Below are 17,261 nucleotides of genomic sequence, written 5' to 3' on the forward strand. Positions count from 1 at the left end.
CCCATCATGGACTTTAGACTCAACCCTCACCCTCCAGGAACTTCAAAATAATACATAGGCCAAGTGGTATGAACAGGATTTTTTTTTTAAAGAAATCCCTGACTCCTAACAGGTCTTACTTCTACCCAGACACAAATGGCTCATGTGTATATTGTTTCAGAAAACCCTAAAATAGTATCACCCCAACTTGACACATGAAGAAACTGAGAGAAAGAGAGGTTTATCACATTGAGCAAGATTACAGAGAGGCCATATCAGAGGCCATATTTAAACCCAAGCCCCTGCTCCAGGGCTCACACTATAAAGCGCAACACACTGCCCCCCTCCTGCCCCCTCCCTGCAGTAACTCTCTGAAGAGTCTTTTCTGCACCACCTGGAAAGAACCAGAATCACATCAACTTTCAACAAAGAGCAGCCATGTCATCCCTTAGAGGACATACCCAAATCTGAAGGGTTGGGATGGGAGGAGAGATTTGAGTTTTTTGTTTCTCAAAAGGAGGCACAGGTTTAAAAGAAACTGAAAAACACTTATCTAGTCTAAGCCTTCCTTGTACAGAGAAGGAAACAGGCTCAGAGGAGATGAGGAAAGGGCCTTATTAGCAAACACTGCCTCAGCGCAGCACCAAGCCAGCCCTGGGCGCTGCTGGTGAAGGACGTGCAAGGCCCAGGAGAACAAGTGTTAGAAAAAAGGAAAGAGAAAAAGCACACAACCGCACCACGCAGTTCCAGCAGATTACCCAGCACGGGTGCGGCCAGCATGAAGGCGGGCTACATCAAGGTGTCAGATTATAGAAATCCAGAAGTCTGAGCCACAGTGGAAATTCCAACCTTCACTATGGTTTTTCCAAGTTCAGGCATGAGCTCAGCGGGCGCTTCGTGCCAGGCACTACACGGGGCCTGGAGTTCTCCCAAATACAGATCTCTGTTAACACGTATGCAAACCACATGCAGGCCCACCAGAAGAAAAACGCCCACAGACAAGACGGAATTAATGAAACTGAAAGCAGCCAACCAGCATATATTACTAGCAAAAAAGGATGCTGCTAGAAATAGACTCACGGACATAGAAAACAAACTGTGGTTAGCTGCGGGGAGAGAGGGGAGGGTTAGATTAGGAGTTTGGGATTAATACATACACATTACTATATATAAAATAAATAAACAACAAGGACCTACTGTAGAGCACAGGGAACTATATTCAATGTCTTGTGATGAGCTATAATGGAAAAGAATCTGAAATATATATATATATTATGTATGTGTATGTATAACTGAATGGCTTTGCTGTACACCTGAAACTAACATTGTAAACTGGCTACACTTCAATAAAAAATAAGAATTTAAAAAATAAATAAGTAAAAAAAAAAAAAGCAACACCATAAAAATAAATAAATTAAAGGACGCTGCAATCCCATTAGCAGTAGGTGGCAGAGAACCGTGGTTGCAAGCACCAAGTCCACTGGATCACTCCAGCACTGGCTGTCACTCTTTCTGAACATCAGGGCGTCACATACCTCACAGCAGTTAGTTTTCTCTTTTGTGAAAGTCTACAGTTGCAACTAACGATGTATAAAATCTCATCATTCACAGACCCAACAATCAGTGAGGACCTCCCATGGGCCAGGTGCTGGAGAAATGAAAAGACAGGGTCCCAGATAAATTCATGGGTAGAAAACGTTTATGTCATAAAGACATTAATTCTCCCCATTTTGATATATATAGATTCAATGAAATTCTCATTAGAATTCCTACCAGATTTTTCATGGAAGGTAACAAGTTAATTTATGGTCAGGAACAGCCAAGAAACTTCCGAAGAACCACCACTGGGGAGGGGTGGACAGGTCATTCATGTCCACTGTTCATGTCCTAGTACTTGCTTTAGAACAGTGGACATGAAGGACCTATAGCTCCACTAATATGGATGGGTCTCAAAGACATGACGAGTGAACAGAGCAAACCGTGGATTCACACAAGCAGCACAACTCCCTTTATGGCAAGTTCAGAAACAAGCAACACTAAACAATATATTGTAGAGATATTTCCACAGGTGGTAAAACTATAAAGAAACACTGAATTTGGATTGTGGTTGCTTGGGCGGCAAAGAGGAGTATGGCTTGGAAGGGAAGCAGCAGGCTTCAGAAGCAGCAGTTACGTTCTATCCCCTGAGCTGGACGGTAGACCCAGGGGTCCCTGTCGTGCTATCCTTTAATGTATTATAGGTCTCAGAAATTGTGAAGAGTTAAAAAAGAAAGAAAGCCCGACTCCCAGGGGCCTAAGGTGTGGGCTTCAGCAGGCTGGCCAGCTGCAGAGCCTGGCCTCAGCCCTTCTCACGCGTCGGTAGGTCATGCTGCCTCTCCTGTGTGTAACAGTCGATGCACAGAAGAGGCAAGTGTGTACAGGCGCATAGCTGCCTGAAGACAGGCGGACTGTGGTCTCAGATACAGGGTGCAGACAGGAGGTGTTCACTTTCTCTAGTCTGAAGTAAAATGAGCCAAATACGAAAAATGGATACAACATCCATAAAGCTGAGCTTAAGTAAGTTTAGTAAGTGCTTTAGAGATATTCGCTATTATTCTTATCATTTATTTTTAGGTTATGAACTTCCTTGTTTTCTTGTTGTTGAAACAGTCTTGCTTTTATAAAACTACAGTGAGAGTAGATGGTAGTTGTTTTCCCATCATTCTATCTGGGCAAAAATGAAACCTGACAAGCCCAGGACTGACCCTCCAGCATTTAGGCATTTACCAATCTATGAAACCTGAACAACAAAGTCACCCTGGACTAAGAGATCCCTCTGGGTCCTTTCCAGTTCCAACTAGGCCTTGAAAAGAAGGCCAACAATCAAATCCACAACTCAGTAAACCTTACAGCCTCAAGCAAGAGTCTTCCCTGAAGCAGGTCATTATCAGCAAAATTCTTGTTCACTTTTGCCCCAGATTCAAAACATGCAAGAGGAGGAAATTTGTCTCACATAAAGTGGGAAAAGGACTGCACTGGGCTCTTTACAACTTACAACATTTAGACTTCAGAGGAATCCTAAGAAAAGAGCATTTCTAGCTTCAACCTGACAGATGAAGAACCCAGGCTCAGTCACCTGCTCAAGGTCTCCTAATCCATACGTGACAAACTGGAGCCAGGCTCCAGAGTCCACGGTCGTCCACTGGTTTCTTCAAGGGAGAATGTGATGAAATAAGCCCTGGCACTGAGTCACTTCTGGTGTCTGAGACTAATCAAATCCAAAGATTAAAAACATCAAGAATGTATTCCTTCAACTTGGTAATTCCTCAAAAAGTTAAACATAGAGTTACCATGTATACAGCAAATTCTACTCCTAGGTAGATATCAAAGAGATTTAAAACATATGCCCACACAAAAACGTGTACCCAAACGTTCACAACAGTCTTACTAGTAATAGCCAAAAAGTGGAGACAGCATGAGGGTCCACCACCTGATAAATGAATAAACAAAAGTGTGGTCTATCCATACAATAGAATATTACACAGCTGTAGAAAGGAATGGAGTACTGACACTGCTTCAACATGGGTGAACCTTGAAGCATGAAGTTGAAAACGTCCTGCAAACTGAAAGCCACACAAAAGGCCACGTGTTGTATGATTCCATTTACATGTAATGAATAAAATATGCAAATACAGAAAGTACAACTGTGGCTGCCAAGGGCTGCAGGAGGGGAGATTGCCAACAGGTATGGAATTTCTTTTTGAAGTGATGAAAACTTCCTGAAATAATAATGGTTGCACAACTGTGAATATACTAAAAGCCACTGAATTGTACCATTAAAATGGGCGGACTTCATGGTGTGTGAACAATATCGCAATAAAGCTGTTACATGAAAAAATATATCTTGACAACTATTTTTCCCTCTGTATTACTAGTCTGCCCCACAATTTAAGAAAAACAAAAAACAAAACAAACAAACAAAAAAACTTGTCAGATCTTTAAGACTGCAATACTCCCGGGTCTTCGATATCATGCCTCTGGTGCTGCTGTTCCCGTTAATATCAGTCGGGCTGGACTAGTCAGGGGCTGTAACTATCTTTTTAAAATCAACAGTCACATGTTTCACCCTGGGTTGGGGGGTGGAGGATGTCACAGCCTCGTGCCTTCAGCTCATTTTTAACTGAATCGAGCCCTGCTGTCAACACTGTAATCCCTCTCAATATAAATGTGAAATCAACACGCACCCCCATCCCAATACCAGAAAACGTGTTCTGAGGCATTTACGTGGAGCAGAAACACCGGGGGAGGAGACCAAAGCAAGCACTGGCGCTCTCCTTTCCCAGGACTTCGCGGGGAGAGGCTGGGCTTCACAACCCGAGGATCCCAGCGGGGGCGAGGGCTGCAGCCCCCGACCCGGACACGGTCCCCAGACCCCGCCGGCCGGGGGACACGGCCGCCCGGGGAAGGGGGACGCGGCCGAGGAGAGGAAGCGGGGAGAGGACTCGCGGGCGGGACAGGGGAAGGGGACGCCGGCCGCGGACTGAGGAGAACCCGGCCGGGACCCGAGGGGCGGCAGGTGCGGGCCGGGGCGGGGACGGGGGGGCGGGGTCCCCGGCAGCTGAGCACCCGGCCCTGGACAGTTGTGGCCGGGGCGCCGGGCAGGGTTACGGGCGGGCAGGTGGCCCGGACAGAGGTGGGCTGGGGCGAGCCCCTCAGCGGGACACGCGCTGACTCACGGACCGCCCTCCCGCAGCCGGCCGACCCCCGGCCCCGGAGCCCCCAACCTTGCACTTACACAGCCCGAGGCCCCGAGCCCGAAGCGGGAGCCGACGGCCTGGCGGGCGGCGGGCCCAGCAGCCTCTTAGCCGCTCCCCCCGCTCGGCGCCTGAGTTTCCGACTGGCGGAGGCGCCGGCACCGCCCGTGCGCATGCGCGGGTCCCGTCCCGGGCCAGCGATCCGCTCCGGGTTTTGGGAAAGACACCGAGGAAGCGAGGGAGGAGGGGGAGGAGGCGAGAGAGGAGAGGAGTGAAAAAGTGGAGGGAGGAGGAGGAAGAGGGGAGGGGGAGGGGGAGGGCGGGGGGGAGTAGCAGAGCCCGAGAAAATAGCTTTAGCTTGGGGGGTATTCCGAAGGAGGTGCCAGTCCTGCCTCTGCGCCCCTCTCTAACCCCTCAAGAAGCGCAGTTCCGATTTCACCTCCATGGTGGCGCCTCCAGGCAAGGCCCCTGCGGAACCCGGACGGGGATCACACTTGTTGCCCCCACGCGGAGCTGGGGTTCGTGTCGCTCCGGGGACCAAGCACCCGCAGGTGTTGTCACCAATGCTCAGAACTACTTTGGGGAGAGTTTAAGTTCCCATTTTTACAGGCTGGGAAACTGAGGCAGCACGGTCTGGGCCTTAGCTCTGCTATTCCAGAGACTGAGGGCGGGGGCAGGGGCAGGGCCGGGTGGTGGTGGTAGGGGTTCAGGAAGCAGAAGGTCAGAGCCCAAGGCGGGGGCACACTGCTCAGTGTTGGCTGCTTGTCCCCATCCCAACCGGGTAAACCACTCCCCACCCTCGGGGGGCCGTCAAGGTCTCACAGTAGGTCTCCCCACCCCACCCCCCACACACACCCCCCCCCCCCCCCGCCACCCCGCCACCTTGTGGGACAGCTGTCCTTAGTTCCAGCACCCAGCTTGCTAGGTAGGTAGGGGCAGAAGCCACTTAAGGATTTAAATTCCTTTAGGTTAAAAATAAGTAAAGCTTTAAAGGAATTTACATACAAGGGTGGGGATGTGGATAGCATTTTTAGAAACATACACAAAGGATTGTAAACAGTGGCATCTCCAGGTAAGACAGAATAGAAGGGGGCAGGGCACAGCCATTTAAGGAATGACAGCAATTAACACCAAAACTGTGTAAGATTCAACTACCAGTTGGCCTTGAGGATTAAGATGCCTGGAGGTTTGACTTCTAGGAGACCCTGAGCTTCATTTTACGCTCATTTTAACATATTAGCATGATAAACAACATGCCCCGCGGACACCATGGCAGCCCCAAGGCTAACTGCAAAAGGCCAGAGAGTGGGCCGTGGCCCAATTCCTGGGAATCCCAGCCCCTTCCCCAGGGTTGTTGGGATGGTCTCACCAGTAGATATGTGAAGCTACAGAGCCCATAAAAACTGGCAACACCATGCCTGGCCGCCCTTTTTCGCTCCCTCTCCTTTGGAGACGGCCCGCACTGTCTATGGAGTGTGTACCTACTTTTATTTTAACCTGAGGGAGCACCCAACTCCCCACCTCTGTCCTTGCCTTCCTCTTGCCTTACACTCTATGCACTATGTATCTCTCTAAATAAATCTACCTTCACTCAACTGTGGCTCGCTCTTGAATTCTTTCCTGCGCAAAGCCAAGGACCCACACTTGGCAGGGCACGTCCCAGGGACTCAAATGACACCTGGGACTCAGCCCTCCTCACACCCCACATCAGTTTTTCCTGCATCACAGGGAGGGTTGAGAGAACAGAGGATGAGGGAGACCTTCTTTCCCTTGTGTATTTTTGTGCTCTGTTTAAATTTTTTTACCATATGCATGTATTTCTTTTTCAGTAAAAAAAAAAATAAATAAAAAAATAAAGTGTAATGGAGGAAGAGAGTAGCTCAGCAAGCCCAGCAGCCATGGAAACGCTGAGCCGTCACTTTTGCTTTAAGCCAGGAAGCATTTATTGACTCTCTACTATGTGCCCAGTGCTGTTTTATGACTTCTTTTATTATTTATATTTTTTATAAAATAATAATATGCTATCCCTCATCCCTGCCCAGGGCCGGTGGAAAACCAATTGAGTTTTTATTGAATTGTTTTCCAAGGAGTAGGAATGAGTTATAAACAGAACACATCTTCAGGGCAAAATAGGTGGAGTTTCCAGCAGGCCAGACAGCTAGGAAGGGTTTTCAGCAGAGGCGCCCAGAGGCTGAGATGGGAAAACCTCCAGGATCCCACAAAAAGCTGCCCAAAGCAGCTTCTCCATGGCACTAAGAGTACGCACGTTGACAGTTATAGAACACAGAAGACAGACATTAAAAGAGGCCACCCTTGGGGTGGGAAGGGACAGACTGAGAGTTCAAAATCTGTAGATACTGACAGGCATATGCAGAACAGATAAACAAGATTATACTGTATAGCACAGGGAAATATATACAAGATCTTGTGGTAGCTCACAGCAAAAAAAAAAAAAAATGTGACAATGAATATATGTATGTTCATGTATAACAAAAATTGTGCTCTACACTGGAATTTCACACAACATTGTAAAATGACTATAACTCAATTTAAAAAAAGGTAAAAAAAAAAAAAAAAAAAAGAGGCCACCCTTTACAGAGGTCTGGGTACCAAGAAGAGAGCTCCTGGCACCCAGACCTCTGTAGAGTTTAGCTCACAATGTCTTCATAAGATCCATACAAGGTAGCCATTCTTAGCGCTGAGGTCCAAAAACAACACTCCACTTGGCTGGTTCACACAAGTGGCTGGTGCTATTTAGGATTCAAATCCAAGGCTGTCTGTCTCTGCCGCCTGTGCCCTTTCCATAGTCCTGTTGCCATTCTCTCTGTAGGTGGATAGAAGCAATTTGGAAAGCAAGATGGAAAGCTGGCAAAAGGAAACAGAGCTATCTTTGTACAATGTTTCTGTTTACAGTGTACCCACTTATTTTATTGTCCTAGCAAATCTGTGGGGGAGGGAGGAAGATTATTCTGCATTTTTTGCCAATGAGAAAACTAAGGCTCAGAGAATATAAAGGCTTGCCACAGCCCCACCCGCAGCCATCAAATGGGGGTGTCCAGACAGTCCCAAGGCTGTCTTGCTTCTGTCTTGCTCTTTACGTATCTTTAACATTTCCTGCGCATGTCCTCTGAATGTTGGGAATTCAAATAATTCTCCAGGAGTTGCAGGCACCTAAAGTTGGATTGCAAGGAGCATCTAAAATCAAGTCCAACCGCACACCCACACCAGATCCCCTCCACAAAAGTCCTAACAGAGGTGCAAAGTTTAGTGACAGGATGATACAGTCCTGTGAGAAAGTCCTCCAATAAAGTAAGGCAGAATCTGCTTCCCTGAAACATCCAGTCTCGCAGTCTCAAAGGGGAAGACCAGTGCCCAAAGAGGGCTTTGTGGAGTTGAGAATTATCACTGAAACAGGAGTCAAAAGTTCAGGTTTGAGCACCAGCTCCATCATTCACCAACTACGTAACTTCAATGTCTTCATCTATAAAATGGGGATAATCACTTCATAGGGTCACTCTCCAGACTAATAAAAATCAGGTATGAGAAAGCACTGAGACACTGGGGTAGACCTAAGTTCCATCTCAATTCTGTCATGTGCTAGTTGCATGGCTTTGGGATAGGGTAACCATATATCCTGATTCACCTAAGACAATCCCAGTTTATTCCTGTTGTCCTGGCTAAAGGTGTTCTGGTCTGGTGATGGGATCACCCAACTTTGGGCAAAGCCCAACACATCTCGGGAGTTCTGATCCACCAACAGTATTATAAGGGGTTCCTAATTCCTTTCCATGTTGTAGGGGTGTCTTCTACCAGGCAGTCCACTTGGATACTTGTCCATAGTGCTGAGTCTCACTTGGGCTTTTCTAGTTCCCAAGCCAAGAAGAAAGAGATTCATTAATTAACTACATTATTTAGCACCACTTGAGCAGGGCTTTCTCATCTACTCTCTCAAAATAACACAATCGTGGTGGCTACCATTTACCTGGCACGTAATGTGCTATGCGCTTGGTACAAATTTCTCAGACAATCTCACAATGGCCCTACTGTTCTAACAGGTAGGTTGTTCTTCCCTTCCTGAGTGTGGAACCATTGAGAAATAAGACAAAAGAATCAGACAGTGGATATTTACAAGTCAACTGTATCACCAGTATGTCCGTCGAAGAGGGTGCTTTAGATCTGGAGCCAAAAGTTTTGTCTGAGTTTACTAAGTCCTTCGCCTTAGAATCAGTCAGACTCGAGTCTCAGCTAGGGCTGGACAGAGGCCTCCCTCCAGTGGCGCCTAGTAGCACAGGCTCATCAGGGGCAAAGCTGGGATTCAACCCCGAAATAAGCAGCAAAGCTCACTTTAAACCTCACAATCCCTCCGAAAATAACTATCCACTTCTTTCAGAGTTGAATTAAAGTGATGGAGGTGGCTCAGTAATTGAGCGGCTAACCAAGACTCCACCTCAGACCTTTCAGTGTTCAGCTGCTGCTTTCAGACATGGGGACCCTTCAGGGAAGCTCCCTGGAGTAAGAGGAGCCCGGGGTCAGCTCCTGTGCAAGAACCATATCACACCAGGCCTGGGTGGAGAGGAGAGGCGGTAAGGTTGCATAGGAAGAGAGGAGGGGACACTGCAGAGCGTCAACCAAACCGCGGGCTCCCGGAGTCCCCAGCGCCCAGCTCACACTCAGCGCACTCGCAGTGAAGTCGGAGTGTGAATCACTCCATTCAGGAAGAGAATGAATGAGTGCACTCCAGAGCCTGCCACAGGGGTCCAGGCGGCTGCACCACCGGACTTCTAAATGGCCAATCGCGCCTTCGCTCGCCCGCCCCGCCCTCCGCCCCGCCCCTCCGCGCGCCCCTCCGGCTGCGCGGAAAACCCGGAACACTGGATCCCGAGGCTGCCTCGGTGGGAACGCGGCAGCGGGGAGACGGCCTTTCCCCGAGGCGTTCAGGGGGCGGATTTGAAAGCGATTGGTTGGCGGACGGAAGCGGAGCCCCACCTGCCTCCCAACCAGTTTTTTCCGCTGGACCGAAGGCTCATTTTGGCTGACACCGTCCCCACCAAGAGGCCCCAAGTTGACGAAGGGAGAGATAGTCCCAATCGGAACCTCCCCATAGACCGGCGGGGCACTGACGTCAAGTGGACGGAAGTGACGCACGAGTGCGAGCGGAAGGACTGTGGCCCCGCTCTCGTTGCCCTGGAAACCGAACCCCCCACTTGCGTCCCGATCGCGTCAGCAGGGCAGAGGCGGTGGCGCGGGAACGGCGGGCTGTGCGCGGGCGGCGGAGTTGATGCAGGGAGGGACCGAGGGCCTGCCTCTGCACTCCTTCATTCAGCCCCGAACTAAGTATCAGACACCGCCCGTGGGCCAGGCATTGTGGACCCCGGCGCGGGGGAGAGTCGGACCTGCGCGGATCTCCCCCTGCAAGCGTGCGTCCGGCACCTGGGAAGCCCTACCGCGCCTACTCTGCTCAGATTGCTAGCGCCAGCTTCCCGGCCTCAAAGCAAGCCCACCGCACCCTTCTCATTTCCCCCTAAGCCGTGCCTTTCCACGCTTCGTTGTCTTTTCTTTTGTTCCTTGGGTCCAGAATGCCCTCCACCTAGCACATCTCTGCACCGTGAAACGGCCCTCTGTTCAGTCTTCCCAGACAGTGTTAGTCTGAAATAGACGTGTGCGTGATTAATGGTTTTTCTTCTTTTTAACTTTTCTGTATATTTAAATGTTTTTTCCTTTAAAAAACATATATATGTTGATTTCATAATGGAAAATAAATCATTTTAAAGAGATCGGTTCTTTGTCATCACAGAGCTTATTACTTTTGGAAACACTTTTGGGTTAACTTTTTTGTATGTAATTTCAAACAGAAAAGTGTCAAGAATTGTAACAACTCTCAAACCGTTTATCCATGTTCACCAATTATTAACATTTTTGCTTCATTGGTTTTATCATCTTGTAGGTAAATAGATCCCAATTGTGTACTTCATAGCTGTTGTTGCCCTGTCCAGTATCACATGTTGCAATTACTTGTGGTATCTTTTTTTAGTTTCCTTTTATCAGGAACAGTTTCTCCGTCTTCATCTTTCATGACTTTAATGTGTTGGAAGAATACAGGCCAGCTCTTTTGTAGAATGTTCTTCATTCTGAGTTTGTCTAATGCTCATTGATTCAGGTTATGTGTCTTTTGCAAAACAGACCACAGAAGTGATGTGAGTCCTTAGTGCGTCATCTGGGGAGGCACAGGGGTTGGTTTGTCTCACTGTTTGTGATGTTAACTGTGATCACTTGGTTAATGTGCAGTGGGCCAGGTTTCTCCACTGTAAAGTTACTATTTTTCCCTTTGTAATTAATAAGTAACTTATAGATCTTTTGAAGATACTTTGAGATTACATAAATAACCTATTCTTCACCAAACTTTCACCAATGAATTTAACATCCACAGATATCTTAAGAATGATTACCTAACAGCCTAGTAATGACTGTAATTTACTATTTACTACATTTCAAACTATGCGCATGTACTGTGACATTTCCTGAGAAATAACATGTGTTCATCCAGCAGATAATAGGTGATCAGTAAACATTAGTTACTCTATTAAGTTTCCTTCCTTTAATAAACAGGTATCCTGCTTCATGGAGTATAATCAGAAGCACTAGGTTAATTTGCCATTCAGATTATTCTTTTTCCTGCTAGCGTCTACATCAGTGCCTGCCATACATCAGCAATAAATTTTTAGAATTAACAAAGGAAAAACATCCCTCACCCACAGACACACACAAACCAAGAAACTATACCAAAGACTAAAAAATTATAAGTGTGAACAGCTAATATTTAAGAGTTCTTACCAATGCATGGTGGCCACTTGTAGAGTCAGAAAGCTTATAAAGTTACAGTACATCCAACTTAAGAAAATTGGATTTTACATTACAAAAGTAAGTTTAAATAGGAAAAAAAATTCAAAAAGGAAAAGAAAAATCCAGAGAAGGAAAACGTATGAGTAGCTGCAATCCCATGTGTGACCGCCAGATGCCAGAACAAGCTAAGTAGCTACTCTAGGAAAACAACATCTGTGTCTGGCCTGAATTAGGGTCTTATGGCCTCAAAAACTGCCTCTAAAACCTTGGATTTTGTCACTTTGTCAGATGAGCCTGGGTCAGTCAGTTCTGGGCAAATTCAGAGTAGACTGGAGTTAGGAATGAATTCACAAGAGAGATTGAACTGAACTGGCAGTAACAAATCTTGAGAATTCAACTTATTATGTATTACCTTATATTATATATCTTATAGTTAAAATAATAATCCAATTGGAAATATATGTTGTATATTACATGTCAAGTTATTATCATTTGAGTTATATTATTCTTTATATCTTTTGTGTGCCTTAAATATTACAGCAGTAAGGTTAACTTTTGAAAGGAAAGACTGCCAACTTGATACAGGATGTATCTGAATTATTCAAATAACATAGACCAAATTACTCAAATAATATTAAGTGGGATTTTTTTTAAAACCTCAATTATCCATACTTTTACCATGTCTTTCCTTCTTTCTCAGAGCAGAGAGAGAGGATTCAGATCACCAAAAGAAACAGAGTGGAACTGTGGCTAACAGGGGCTGGCAGGTAGGAGAAATGAGATGTTGGCCAGAGGGTACAGGTTTGCAGTTAGAAGATAAATGTGTTCTGGGGCCCTAGTGCACAGCACTGTGATTATAGTTAGTAATACTGTACTATATACTTCAAAGTTCCTAAGGGACTAGATCAACATACTCACCACCAAAAAGCAATGATAATTAGTAAAATAATGAAGGTATTAGCTAACACTAAAGTGGTTATCGTATTTTGATACATAAATGCATCAAATCAGCTTGCTGTGCACTTTAATCTTACACAATTATATCGCAATTTAAAAAAAAAAACGGACTTGTATCAAACTGAATCAGTGAGACAAACTGAAGTAATGGGACAAATCTAAATCATTCCACCACCTGATAAGATGCAATAGAGAGAACAAAGCATCACTTCTGTAACATTCCTGCCAAAGATGCGTAACCTGGATTTAATCATGAAGAAACAACAGATAAACCGAAATTAGGGACGTTCTACAGCATAACTGGCCTGTGATTTTCAAAAGCAAGTGTCCAGGCCATGCAAGTCCCTGAAAGACTGAGGAACTGACCCAGATTAAAGACTCATGAGACAGGACAACAAAAGCTCATCCATGACGCTGGACTTGATCATTTTTCTTAAAAAAAAAAATTGCAACAGCTGGTGAAACTTGAATGGAGCCAGAGATCAGATGGAAATACCGCACTGATGTTAATTTCCCAGTTTTGGTGGCTGTGTTGTGGTTATGCTTGCCTATGGAAAATCCATACTAAACTCTAGGAGTTTTGAGGCAGCCACTTACTCTAAAATGGTTAAGGAAAATGAGATATTTGTACCTTACTTGAAACTTACGTTTGCAGTTGTTTAAAAATCATCAAAAAGAGAAATCCAAAAAAAGTCCAAGCAGTTAAAAATACCACAAGTTCCTGGCCTGACTCAGAATCACTAAATGAGAACACGGGGGTGTGGCCTTGAAATGTGTGTTTGTAAAAACACAGCCAGGTTTGAAAAGCATCTCCTCCCCTGGCCTGGGAAGAGGAAGAACAGCCTGTGTGTGCAAACCAAATCCCTTTCCTCATCCTTGCATCCAATCATCAGGGCAGCTCAAAAAGATCTGTTCTCAACAAATTGGCTGGATAAAATCAACTTCCACAGATCTGAGGTGTTTGTTTTCCATTCCTGACGTTAAACTGGAGACTCTCTCCCATTTAAAAAAGTACCACCTTTAACAAGAAAACTAAGAACTTATTGGAAAGTGCTTGTTTCGGCGCATTTCCCAAGTCAGCTCTGGGGCACCTGCCCCGACTTAGTATCTGTCAGGAAGGCAGGACTCCCGGGAGCCTCAGTCCCAGGGCCACACTTCTGGGGTTTTATGGTCCCCTTTGCTTTGACTGTTAAGTCACAGCCCCAGGTTATAGAAGCTGTGGTCTGTGGTTCGGGCTCTGCCAGGGGCCTCCTCCCCTCCCCCACAGCCCACAGGAGACCTGATGGAGCGCTGCTTTGCTCAGCACAAGGACTGCTGCCTGTGGTCTCTTCTGCCTGGATCCAGCGCTGCTACAGATTCCCCTAGACTTTGTGAACCCACACATCCCCCAGAAGACACTTCGGGCTGCCTCAGGAAGACCACTTTCAGTAGGTCCTACAAGCACTTCAGAAAGGGCTTCCGCTGCTTCCTGTGGCTGCGTGCAGCTCTGAATGTGCTAAAAGCCAAAGCGTCGTCCTCTTCCAGTGGGTGAATTGTGTGCCGTGTGACTTACATCACAATAAGGCTGTTTTAAGAATTGCTCCCTGCCTACCCTTCAGCCTCACCCCATTGGCTGAACTGCTACCATTTTCTGAATGTCATCCTTCCCATACTTCTGACAGTTACAGACACTGTTCTCTTTCTCTCTCCTACCATGACTGTCTGGCAAATTTCTACTCACTCTTCGAATCTTAATTTCAGTCCCTTTTCCTCTGAGAAGCCACCCCAACTCCCCAAGCGAAGGGATTTCCTTTGTCCTCAGGGCTCCCTCCACACTGCTCTGCATCCCTCTGACCTATGACTTGCTGTCCTATTCTCGTTTCTGACCCACTCACAGTTCTGCGAGTTCCATCGCCAGCATAAGGACCAGGACAAAGTAAGTACTTCAGTTGAAGTCTGTTACAGAAGTAAAAAGAGAAACAATAACGCAACATGGGCGAAAGCCCAGGAAAGCAGGCTTGGATCCAAAACCCCAGGCTGGCAAGATAGCGTAACGATCCTGGGGGCCTCGAGGGATCGAGTGGCATGCTGCAAGGCAGGCAGTGTTCATGTAAACCTCACCTCCTTTATTACATTGTACTAATTCTAATAATAGCTACCACTTATTGAGCACTTAAAACATGACAGACACTATTCTAAGAACCATACCCACTGTCACATTGCTTTAAGGGACTCAATTTCTCCATCAAAAGTCCCAGTGTGGGACTGGGAGTCGGTATAGCGCAGTGGTAGAGTGCATGCTTAGCATGCACTAGGTCCTGGGTTCAGCCCCCAGGACCTCCATAAAAATAAATCCCAATGTCCACATGTAGTATTTCCTAAAATGCATCCATCTTAGTTAGACTTTCAACTGCAGTGGAAGCACAGAATCTCCTTTCCCCACTAAGGGAGCATCTGTAAGAGCCAAGAGAGAAACTGCAGATCGTATCAAAAGTGGAGTTGCTTCTTTCATCCACACAACAAATCCGTGGCAAAGCCCCATGCCATAGCTTTGCATCTATCTTAAAATTATGTAAAAGTGTAATTTTCAAAAGGTGAAAAATAAATGTAGGGAGATTAACAGCATCCACTTCAAACAACCAGAAACCTGACAAGAGCCAAGACATGGGAGCAACCTAAGTGTCCATCTGCAGATGGCTGGATAAAGAAGACGTGGTATGTATCTACAATGAAATACTACTCAGAAATAAAAAAGAATGAAATAATGCCATTTGCAGCAACATGGATGGACCTGAAGATCGTCATACTAAGTGAAGTAAGCCAGAAAGAGAAAGAAAAATACCATACAACATCACTTATATGTGGAATCTAAAAAAAACGAACTTTTTAACAAAACAGAAACAGACTCACAGACATAGAGAACAGACTTACGGTAAAGGGGGTGGGAAGGGATAGATTGGGAGTTTGAAATTTGCACCTCTTGGGGAATGATGGAAACGTTAGCTATCTTGACCATAGTGATGGTTTCATGGGTGTGCACATCTATCAAAATTTGTCAAATTTACATCTGAAATATGTGTAGTTTACTGTACAGGAATTATACCACAATAAAGTTGCTTTTAAAAAAGGACACAAATGAACTTATTTACAAAATAGATTCAGACTCACAGATGTAGAAAACAAACTTATGGTTACTAGCGGGGAAAGAGAGTGAGGAGAGATGAACTGAGAGTTTGGGATTTGCAGATACACTATATATATAAATATATACATATATAAAATAGACAAGCAACAAGGTCCTACTGTAGAGCACAGGGAACTATACTCAATACCTTGTAATGGCCCATAATGAAAAAGAACATGAAAAGGAGTATATAGAGAGATGTGTGTGTAAGTGAATCGCTGTGCTGTACACCAGAAATTAACACAACATTGCAAATGGACTATACTTCAATAAAAACAAAACAAAGAAACAAACAAAAAACCAACTACAAACGTGGGAGGAAAACGAAAAGGGTTTTCAGACATTGGACGACAGCCCGCCCGGGACTGTGCCCGGACAGAAGAGAAATGAATGAGGTGCGTCCGACCACTCCGGCTTTCTGCCTGGAGTCCACACCCGATCCGGGGCACAGAGACGGGTCACTCAAAGACCACCAGCTTCACTGAGTTGAGGAGACAGAGACTGGAGAGGAGGGGTCCGGGAGAACTAACCCGGGAGGCTGCGTGTGAGCTCCTGCGTCCACACGTGTGCACGTATGTTGTCAGGGAGGAATGAAGACCCTCCTCTACCCACATTAGGCCCTCCGGCGGGCGCCTCTACACGAGACTGACAAAACACTGCAGGTGGGGCTGTCACGGGGATAAACACTCTGGAATAAGGCTTGCCAGTTCCCAGTCCACACACAGACATGTACTATGTGACCCAGCCTTCCCCCTCGTAGGAAGACGAACAGAAGTCACAGTTGTGCGTCCAGGACTGTCCAAGAAGCTCATTCACGATGGTCACACATAGGAATTGGCCCGATGTCCATCACCAGGGAAGCGGGATATTGCAGAGCAATAAACAGGAGCCAGCGATGACACCAGCTACCACATGGATCAGTCTCCAACACGTGCTGGTGAGAGAAAGTCTGATGTAGGAGAGAGAGTAAATGACTTCATTTATGAGAGACGCTGGAAAAGGCAAATCGAATCAAGTGTAGCCTGGGGCCCAGAGTGGAGCTGACTGGCACCAGGCCTATGGGCTCTTTGGGCTGATGGTGGTTGATGGTGGCTGGGTGGATACTCTGACTGTGGCAGTGGTTACGCGGGAATATACCTTTATCAAACCTCACTGAATTTTTATGCTTAAAATGGGTACATGTTATTATATGCAATAATGTATTCGATAAAATTGATAAAAAATACATAAAATGAACCTGTGTCAAACTTAACTCCTTAAGGAAGGAAACAGCAGACTAACAAAGCTGTTTCCAAAAAAGAGAGAGAAGCAAAATATATATATATATCTGAAAGAATTAATATAAGAATAAGTCTGCAAAATGAATCCAAAATAAAGCTGAGTCTTGGATTGTGATCTCCTTTGCATCTCTGTAAGACAATATTCATTTTCTTTGCCATAACTCAAGAATCTTGCATCATTATCAGCTTTCTAGAATGTAATGCCTACCCTGACAACTTCATAAAAGCCCCAAATGACACCACCAGATTAACCCACAAAACACGCAGCAGGACACGCAGTAATCTCTCTGACTCATCGCTAAGTTTTGG

General features: G+C 45.9%; 1 protein-coding gene across 2 annotated transcripts in view; it reads right to left on the bottom strand.

Moving 5' to 3' along the window:
• The window catches only part of TRAPPC9 (trafficking protein particle complex subunit 9), a 404,238-nt gene extending 399,345 nt beyond the window's left edge, over window positions 1–4,893 (bottom strand). For both annotated transcript variants that reach the window (XM_074353143.1, XM_074353142.1), the window contains exon 1: window positions 4,754–4,893. In XM_074353143.1, coding sequence (XP_074209244.1) covers window positions 4,754–4,887 — 134 coding nt within the window. In that variant the 5' untranslated portion in view covers window positions 4,888–4,893. The remainder of the gene's footprint in view (window positions 1–4,753) is intronic.
• Between the last annotated feature and the right edge of the window lie 12,368 nt (window positions 4,894–17,261).

This window comes from Camelus bactrianus, chromosome 25 (genome assembly GCF_048773025.1).
Source record: "Camelus bactrianus isolate YW-2024 breed Bactrian camel chromosome 25, ASM4877302v1, whole genome shotgun sequence".
In the NCBI taxonomy this organism is placed as follows: Eukaryota; Metazoa; Chordata; class Mammalia; order Artiodactyla; family Camelidae; genus Camelus; species Camelus bactrianus.